This window comes from Anolis carolinensis, chromosome 2 (genome assembly GCF_035594765.1).
Source record: "Anolis carolinensis isolate JA03-04 chromosome 2, rAnoCar3.1.pri, whole genome shotgun sequence".
Taxonomy (NCBI): Eukaryota; Metazoa; Chordata; class Lepidosauria; order Squamata; family Dactyloidae; genus Anolis; species Anolis carolinensis.
In genome coordinates, this window is record NC_085842.1 from 200204582 (window position 1) to 200214985 (window position 10404).

Consider the following 10404-nt stretch of genomic DNA (forward strand, 5'->3'; position numbering starts at 1 on the left):
GCTAATATTGTGCTATGCTAATAATATAATATATTGTATGTACATACAACTTGTAAACTGCTCTGAGCCCCCTTCGGGATGAGAGTGGGTGGGGTATAAATGTAGTAAACAAGCAAACAAACAAATAATTGTTGTTGGGGTTTTTTGCACTACAAATAAGACATGTGCAGTGTGCATAGGAATTTGTGCGGGTTTTTTTTTCAAATGATAATTTGGCCCCTCAACAGTCTGAGGGACCATGGACCGGCCCTCCACTTAAAAAGTTTGAGGACTCCTGGCATAGACCCTCACATTTAAGCCTAAACTACTTTCGTCAATAGCTATAAGGATATTTTAGTGCAGTATGTTAGGAGCCAAATGGGGAATAGTACACAGGTATACATAAAAGAAGGACAATATTGTCATGTTTTTGTTTCTAGTTCACTCCTGCTACAACTTAACTTTTATCTGTTCCTCTTTAGGTATGTATCAGCTATGACCACACCAGCTCGCATGTCACCTGTAGATTTCCACACTCCAAGTTCTCCAAAGTCACCTGCTTCAGAAATGTCTCCACAGGTCTCCAGCTTAACAATGTCTGTCCCTTCTGTGGCAGTCAGTCCATTCATAGAAGAGGAGAGGCCTCTCCTACTGGTGACCCCACCCCGATTACGGGAGAAATACGAGCATCACATACATCTGTTCAACTCCTCTTACCACCACAATCCTGGCCATGAAAGCAACAGTCTACCGCCAAGCCCCCTGAGGATAGTGGAGGATGAGGAATATGAAACCACCCAGGAGTATGAACCAACACAAGAGCCCCCAAAGAAACTAGTCAATAGTCGGAGGGCAAAAAGAACAAAAGCCAATGGCCACATTTCCAACAGATTGGAAATAGACACTGACACAAGCTGTGAGAACAGTAGCTCAGAGAGTGAAACGGAGGATGAAAGAATAGGTGAAGATACGCCTTTTCTGAGCATACAAAACCCCGTGGCAGCAGACCTAGAATCAGCTTCTGCATATCGGTTGGCTGACACCAGGACTAACCAAACCAGCCGGTTCTCGACACAGGAAGAATTGCAAGCAAGATTGTCCAGCGTAATAGCTAACCAAGACCCCATCCCTGTATAAAAACACTTTAAACCCCACATAGATTCACATGTAAAACTTTATTTTATATAATGAAGTACTCCACCTTTAAATTAAAACAATTTATTTTATTTTAGCAGTTCTGCTATTAGGATTAAGAAAACCACAGGAGAAAAAAAAACTTTTATAAATTAAATATATAATGTATATACAAAAGTGTTATGTGCCATATGTAGCAATTTTTTTACAGTATTTCAAAAATAAGAACAATATCAATGGTGCCTTTATGTTATGTTATGTTGAGAGCAAGTTTTGTAAAAGTTTCCAAGTGATTGCTGTTCCTACAGTATTTCGCCGAAGTCTCTTAACATTCTGGGTTATTTCCTCTTAACTTGTCGCCCCGTCCTTGTCCTCCCCCCCCCCCCCTCATTCCCGGCTCATTTTCTTTTTGTGCGTTGCATTAATGGCTGTATAGTTTGCAAGAATTGCAGCAGTCCCTGTGTTTGCTTGTTGTACCCCGATTCAAAAAAATAGCCCCGTTTTTATTTGCTTGCCCTATATTAATTGCTCTCTACTCTGGCGGAACTGAGGGTTGCTTTGGGAGCCTTGAGGAGATGCTAGATCCAAGAGCATGTTGTTATTAAGTAGCCACCCTAAGCATCTTTTTTGATAGAAAGGCAAGGCATCAATTAAATTTAATCAATAAAATAAAACAGCAAGACAATGCATACAAAAGACGTAGTGCTATATTAGCTATTTGACAGAAATATTGTGATTTTACATTTAATGTTATCAGCCCAAGAATCTGCTCGAATGTACGTAAGAACTATGGTTTTGTCCCTATCACTGAGAAAGTGAAAGAAGTTGAATTTAATAGTGTTTCTTAAAAGTACAAGTTTAGGATTGTTGGATCACAAAAGGTAATGGGACACAATCTAGCTGAGAGTTCATCTTTGAAATGAATAGGATCTGCGCTGGAGCACAACTGGCCTTTTGTTCTGCACCTATTGATTTAGCATGTAGGAAAACAGCATGTTATTTTACCAGTAGGAAATCCTCCTACTGGATTGTGTCCGGATTAAGATCATTGTAGTTCATAAGTATTTTAGAACTTGATGGCGCAGCGGGTTAAACCACTGAGCTGCTGAACTTGCTGACCGAAAGGTCAACGGTTTGAATTTGGGGAGCAGGGTGAGCTCCCGTTATTAGCTCCAGCTTCTGCCAACCTAGCAATTCAAAAACATGCAAATGTGAGTAGATCAATAGGTACTGCTTCAGCAGGAAGCTAACTGTGCTCCATGCAGTCATGCCGGCCACATAACCTTTGAGGTGTCTATGGACAACATCGGCTCTTTGGCTTAGAAATGGAGATGAGCACCAACCCCCAGAGTCCGACATGGCTAGACTTAATGTCAGGGAAAACCTTTACCTTTACCTATTCGTAACCAGGTAAGAAAGGGACTAAATAACAGAGGGAACTGCAGTGTCATTGATAAAATCACAATAATTTTGAGCCTGCATTTTAGGTTGAGACATGTTTTATATTCAGTTTGTGAGGAAAATAGCAGACTACTCTTTGGTTGGATGATCTCTTCTATTGCACTAATACCAAATACATATAAGACAGAACCAAAATTTACTAAAGTAAGATTTATGGGGAAAGTTCAGATATTAAGCATATGTCAGGCAATCAGTTTTTGGTTTTATTTCAGTGTTTGTAAGACAAGCATGTTAGGTATGCCAGGCTCCCGACCATGCATGAGTTTTTGTTATGTACATGCATGTGGCCACTGATTGAAAGCCTTCCTAGCAAGCGGACCAAACTAGGATGAGAAAGTAGCAGATCTGTTTGTTTAAATTAAAGGGATCCCAAAATCACATATAAGCATTTGCAAGGTCCTATTTTTAGAGCAAAATTAGAGGTTGCATGGGTGTGTGCTAGGTAGAGGCATGATAAGCCTCTATGAATCCATGTGTACATTTTGCCCTAAAACTTCCCACTATGCTGACTGCATAGTTGAGATATTTCCTGATTTAAAGCAACACATCTGCCATCTTCTAATTTGGTCTTTTACCACCAGCGGCAGAGTTATTGAAAGTCAACCTCGCTTTTGAACATGAAAGCTTAGGTACACTTTCCCTTTATGACTTATCCTACCCTCTGTCGAGCAGCCTGGGAACTGGAGGAGATATATCCTATGGATGCTCTTTTTTGTGAATGAAAAAAAAATAACTGGTTGCACTTCTATTGTCAGCCCTCAGGAGAATCTGTTAGGAAAACAAATCTGTTTTTAGTTCATGGCTGGTCATTTGAAGTCAGTTAAGAGTGATGCATATCCATATGTGGCTGAGTTCCTCAAAGCTCCCAGAGGGCCTGATCTGGAGAATGTAACTTGAACACTGTAGGATTCAATGCTAATCCTATGAATCAGGAAAACTTACTCAGTGGGATTTAGTTCTGCATAACTGCATAGGCTCGTGCTATAAGCGTTGATGAAGTTACACTACAGAACTACCAATCAAGCTGCTTTCCAGTTATGCAGTTCACATGTACACAAGCTTGAAGTTTCCATTTCATTTATTGACTTCAAGTGCATGTTTAACTGCATTGCTAAATACTGGCTGCTTGTTCACAACCTAAAAATGGAATGTTTTCTAGCATTAGCTTTCTGGCATCCTCGGAGTCTTCATTTGCTAGTGAATATCTGCTTTCTCAAAGTAAGAAGATATTCCTGTGTTGCTTTGTTTCCCAGAAGACCTCCATGGCCCTGTCTCTTGAGCCTGCTCAAAATATCTTATGTGCCTCTGAAAGCTTCATATTGTAGGAACTATTTGGCTCCCATAGTGTAATGACAAGAGGAGGGAGGAGGTACCATCCTTTTCCTGCATGAGTTTGAGCAGTGAAGAGTAAGATCTTATACAACTTTGCCAATCTGTGATGTATAACCTAAGACCTCTCAGATCATGAATTCTCCCTTCATTTTCCATACTTGGTCAGGTACTGAGGCAAAAGATTTTCAAGCACTATCACGTCAGGTGTGTGTAGCCACACAAGCATATGATCCAGAGAAAGGGGACACACTCTTACTTGAAAATGAACTATCTTGGGTCTTGATAAAGAGCCGGCCCTAGGTATTTTTCAAGTGTAGGCGAACAGAATTTTGGTCCCCCCCCCCCCAAAACCAATCACTGAAAAATAAAAGCGTTGGTTGAGCGAAAATGTTGGATGATAAGGAGGGATTAAGGGAAAGCCTATTAAAAATCAAATTACATTAAGATTTTACAAACTAAGCACCAAAACATCATGTTTTACAACAAATCAACAGAAAAAGCAGTCTCAACTGTGCCCCTGTATGTTTTGCGCCACAGGCGACTGCCTAATTCGCTTCATTGTTGGACTGCCGTCTGCGCAGTACCACAAAAATTAGGAAACCAAGTCAACCCCGGCAGTATAGATTTTTGCTCTTGATGCTACAGATATCATAGTACTAAGCACACTGTCAAAAGACAAATGGTAATCTTTTTCAGTAATTTTATCAATTATTCGCTGCATAAACTTTCCTCCTAGATATATTTGTTGGCTTCATTATTGTATGTGAAACAAAGAGAGCTTGATTGCTGTGAATCACTCTTCTCTCATATCACTTTTTATGTTCACTGAATTACTTTTTTTTTCTTCATTGTTCCTAAGGGCATGGTTAGGGAACACCTCTCCATACTTCCTATTTTATGGTGGAGTATGGTGGCGCAGCAGGTTAAACCGCTAAGCTGCAGAACTTGCTGATCAGAAGGTCGGGGGTTCAAATCCGTGGTACTGGTGACCTCCCGTTGTTAGCCCCAGCTTCTGCCAACCTAGCAGTTCGAAAACATGCAAATGTGAGTAGATCAATAGGTACCGCTTTTGTGGGAATCTAACAGCACTCCATGCAGTCATGTCGGCCACATGACCTAGGATTTGTCTACGGACAACGCTGGCTCTTCGGCTTAGAAATGGAGATGAGCACCAACGCCCATAATCGGACATGACTAAACTTAATATCAAGGGGAAACCTTTACCTACACTACCAGAACAATAAAAAAATGTTACCAATACAAAAGCAGTAAGCTCCATTCATCTGCCCCCTTCCATATTCATGTTTAAGGGCAGAATTGCCCCCAAATCTGCTATATAGATTTCTACAAGTTGAAGATTGTAGGTACTAAATTAACCCAATCAAGAAGCAAAAGGACATTGAGGTCTGAAGTTGGCCAACATTGTTACTGATGTTGGAAAATCTGTCTCTCCTCTGACGAACTCTAGGCAAGGAAATTACGGTCTTCTATTTAGCCTTTTTTCCAAGGTTGATGAGTCACTACTAGAAACTGCCTATTTAAGAAGATTAAGTACTTAATATTATCTCTGTATTGTAATTATACCTCAGTTACTGAATATCTATTCAATACTGAAAGTATACTTGCAGGTTCCTAATTGGTATAGATAAGATGAAATGTTTTTTTGTTAAATCCTAGCTGTGACTCCATCTACCTGACAAGGTGTTAAATGCAAAGCGTGCCAACTTAAATGGCAGCCATTCAGAGCTAATACATTTGGTGAGCTGACATTCTATTGATGTAAAAAGAGCAGTTGTGTCTTACAGCTAATTGCAGCATTTTCAAGGTCAGATTTAACATGTGATATATACTACAGGGAGTTGAACACCACAGTAGAGAAATTTACTTCCACATCAGTTTAAAATGTCAGTACAAATGCATTGATTGTGTGCTTAACATTATCGTTTGTAAATTTGCATTTACAACACTGGCAAGGATCTACAGAAATCCCTGTGCATCATTTAATTATTGTTTCTATCTTACTAATATTTTCTCTAAACTTGCTCAAGGCTCTGTCACTGTACTGCTGTACAATAATATTATGAGTGGAAGTTATTAATTCATCACCAAATAGTCAAATTATTGAGAAAATGGACTAAAGAGGCAGAAAAAGAGTAAAAAAAATTAGAATAATATCTATGCATCTAAAGGTATCCTTTCCACTGATTTTTCATCCTTTTTTGGGGGTCGGTTACAATGAGCTAATGAGTGATCGGATTCACTAGAATGAATAAAATGAAATATTTTATCAAATGTTTATATAGAAGTTACGGTGGGAATACATCTTTCCTGCATCTGCCCTAGAAGTTGCCTTGAATTTTCCATCTGACTTAAAAGGCAAAGTGGTTAGTTAGTATGTCCATAAACATTGGTTACCTAGTCATCACATTGTTCCCTTGCTTATAAAATGCAACAGATTTGCTGTATTTTAGTCACTATATTCTGAAATGTATTCCATTGTCTGTTTTTATTTGTTTGTAATCCTGTACTTTTGGGACATTTACAGGCATAGGAGAGAAACAAATCTTTCTACCATGATATTCGTTCATAGATTTTTGGTTTAAAACATTTTCTCCCTGTGTTGGGTATTCACATTTCTAGAGCCACTAAAAGCCACAACCACTGGTCCCTCAAAAGAACAGAAAATACGAATGGGGAACTGACATTTAGGAAAGAGCTGGCATTAAGTTTGAAAGCAGTCAACTTGTTTGTGTGGTTCAAAATGTTGGATAGGATTTCTGAAGTAGCTAGAATTCAATTTAAAGCAGATGTTAAGTTGAATCAGAGCAGTGGTTCTCAACCTGTGGGTCCCCAGGTGTTTTGGCCTACAACTCCCAGAAATCTCAGCCAGTTTACCAGATTTTAGGATTTCTGGGAGTTGAAGACCAAAACATCTGGGGACCGACAAGTTGAGAACCACTGTCCTACAGTATCCAACATAGTATAATAATTTAGCAGGATTCACAGCTGTGCTATGATGGCACCTCTTGAAAGGCTTTCCCCTTGATATACCATCTTACAACCTACAATAGATGTCCACCAAGAAAACATAAAGGGTAGTATTTTATCGCATTTAAAGGGAAATAAATTCTGGACTTCATGGGATTATTTGAAATACATGTAGCCATTTCCATGTCGGATCAGAGGGGGATCAGCAAAGATGTGTCCAACTATTCTGGTTTTGGACATGCAGCAAAGATGTCGTGTACAAACACCACACAAGGACCTCTACAGATATCTGTTGTAGCACATCCAATTGCAGGAAAATGGCTAGAGACATATCACTTATCTCTCCTCCACAGCCATGGCAGGGAGGGGGTTGTGCAAAACACTTAAAACAGCGGTTCTCAACCTGTGGGTCGCCAGATGTTTTGGCCTTCAACTTCCAGAAATCCTAACATCTGGTAAACTGCTGCGATTTCTGGGAGTTGTAGGCCAAAACAACTGGGGACCCATAGGTTGAGAACCACTGGTTTTAAAAGTATCTTTGAGGATACTTCTAATGGGGGATTCCAGCCTTTGTTGCAATGAGAAGAACATGCTGCTTAATACCCTATCTGTGACAAGTCATAGATATGTGTGGAAGCATAAGGAGAAAAGGCACAAACAAAGGTAGCCAAGCTTATGATTAGTTCATATCTGCATGAATATTGCTTGATCTCCCATTGCTAGCTGACTTGCAATTAGTTGAATGTATTGCACTCTCGTTAATTTTGGATGGTGAGAACATTCCATCTGGGTTATTAACCATGTTGGTTCATTTATGGATATAAATCAGTGCTGCACCAATGATAAATGAACATGCATGACGAAATCAGATGATATAATTGTGTGAGATGCAACCATGGTTATGAACAAGAGCATCCATCTAAGTGATTTCCCTCCCATAAATACAAGCTAAAAGTTGTCTTTGTTATTATTATTATTATTATTATTATTATTATTATTATTATTATTACAAACAAAAGACTGCATCAGTTCTCAGGGCATTCAATATTTGTCATCCTACGTTTATTAAGTGCATCACCTATTCCCCCTTCCCCTTAACATTGGCTCAAAATCAGGGCCGTAGCCAGAAAAAAATGGGAGGGGGTTGAAACTTTTTTTTTTTTTAGTGAATCATGAAGAGTAGTTCCAAAACGCAATACAATTTAGAAATCAGGGTCCATTGATACACTTCAGTGGACACTCAAGACCAATCAATTTAAGTGGACACTCGTGGGGATTTGGTTAACCAGTTAAAATTCATGAGTAAACCAGGTTTTTTTAAAAAAAAACTGAAAATTTTCGTGAGAGAAGGTTTGAACCCCTAACCCCCCCCCCCCACACACACACACACACTTCTTGGCTCAAAATGTATCTTGAAACAACAGTAAAAATAAATAACTACAGTCCTGAGTGTAGTAGCTGCTCTCCTATAGCAGTAGGCCAGAGATAGCATTGCATAATAAAAAGTTTGGCAATAAAAAAAAAATCTTGTTACCCAAATGAGAGTTTATAAGGCACTGTAACTGCTGCAGTTTATCCAAGTTTTCTGTGCAACTAAACTCCCACCAGTTTGCAATCTGTCTACATCTTTATGGTACATCTCAATAGCCATCTTACTCAGTATTACTTGCTGGTGGAGAAGCAACTGTATGTTTTCCTTATTCATTTTCATCATCATTTTAAAGCACCATGTCCATATTTTCCTCCAGTGCCTGCATCAATGCAAGAAAAGAATGGCTGAGCATTCTGCAAGCTTAACTGATGCCTGGCAAACAAAACTATACATCCTTTACTAGGAGCTCTAAGCCACGTTTGCTCTTACCCTGTTCAGCACTGGCTCAAACTCTATCAGCCATGATGACTTGATACTCGGCTGATCGACCCTATATGAAATGCTGCAGAGAAAATGCAGACAACGAAATGGCCACATATCATTTTGAGTATACTATTCTTTTTGTAAATACATCTTGTACATACTTGGATGTTTCCCCACACTCATTTATTGTCTCCACGAGTTCTATATCAGTTATAACAGTGTAAATAACATAATGTTCTTTATTATTTATATGTAGGCATTGAGAGAGAGAAAGGCATCTTACTTTAAGGTGTATGTCAAAAATTGTTTGGTTATATCTTTCCCATCCCCTTCAAAACTGTAATGTATTTTTCATTTTTTTCCTTTTCTTTTTAATTATAATTTATTGGTCTGGAGAGAATGTATCTGTAATGGAAAATGTACAAAGAACGCACAGTGGAAGGCCATAAGGTACTGATAAACTAAAGAATCTATAATCCTAAATATGAAGCAATAAGCAATTGTTGATTTATTTAAGGTTTTGCTGTTCATTTTCAGTAAAAGAGGTTCTGGAATAAATTGCTACTGTGTAGTATCAGCACAGTTGCCCTGAAGACTATTTCAGCCCATTCAATTCTCCCTTGGCCATCTACCTCATCCGTTCCTGAAAGCCCATATCCATATATAATGGGACAATTCCAATGCCATCTATGAGCAGACATCCGTTTGGCAGAAGTTTGATTCTCTGTTGTCAGTTCCCTTTCCCCACACAGCTTTCTCTGTTCTTCTTCTTTATTTTACTGGAGTGGAGTTGGCCATTCAGTCTGCTACTTGTTGCCTGTGTTCTTAGACATCACACGTTTACTTGCTGCTGAGCAGTTTGGCATTGACCAGGGTTCAATAAAAAGCAAAAACAATAATCCTGTGACATGTTACATGTCCTTACTGCTGCTAATTGAAATTTCGTCTTGAAATAGTAGTCATAGCAGAATTCTCTCTCACATTTCCCATTGGTTACTGTTCCACATAACAAAGTGACAACCAGATTTTCCACTGAGTATACACTTTTATAAATCAAAATTAGCCCATAATTTAATGATAATATAATTATTTTGTACCCCGCCTCCATCTCTCCAAAGGGACTCAGGGTGGCTTACATATGGCACAAGGTGCCTAAAACAATGCATAAAATAAACACACAGTACAATACAAAATAAAACCACTAATATATAAAACAACAATTTGAACGATTTGCATCGATCATCAATACCTCCGCTGATTCTTCGTTTGACCAAAGGTGTCTTATCACTACAAATATCCCCATGCAAACTGTGGTTTATCAGGGGACGTACATATTTCAAAATACTCAGTAATTTGTGAGGTGTTTTTTTTATAAGGAAAGGCTCTTGGAATGCCCAGAAAACCACACATTTATGAAAGGTTCTTCTGGCCAATTTACTGCACATTGTGCACAGAACAAACAACAGAATTTGTACATGTTATTTGAAGATATAGGACACTGTGCTTATACACAGAAACCAGACAAAAAGAATGGGAGAAACCACCAGAGCTGAGCACAGAAAAATGCTAGTCCACACATTTATTATCCCTTCTCAGCTGTATCAAGGGAAGCTGCTGCAACCAGTCATATTCCTGGGTTTTTAAAAAGTTTTCCA

General features: G+C 38.9%; 1 protein-coding gene across 13 annotated transcripts in view; it reads left to right on the forward strand.

Annotated features, from left to right (window-relative positions):
- The window catches only part of nrg1 (neuregulin 1), a 761412-nt gene extending 752086 nt beyond the window's left edge, over positions 1 to 9326 (forward strand). For 12 of the 13 annotated variants that reach the window (XM_062971525.1, XM_016991126.2, XM_062971524.1 and 9 more), the window contains one exon: positions 462 to 9326. In XM_062971525.1, the coding sequence (XP_062827595.1) occupies positions 462 to 1116 (655 nt within the window). In that variant the 3' untranslated portion in view covers positions 1117 to 9326. The remainder of the gene's footprint in view (positions 1 to 461) is intronic. The other variant, XM_062971528.1, reaches the window with a different exon arrangement.
- The last annotated feature ends 1078 nt before the right edge of the window (positions 9327 to 10404 follow it).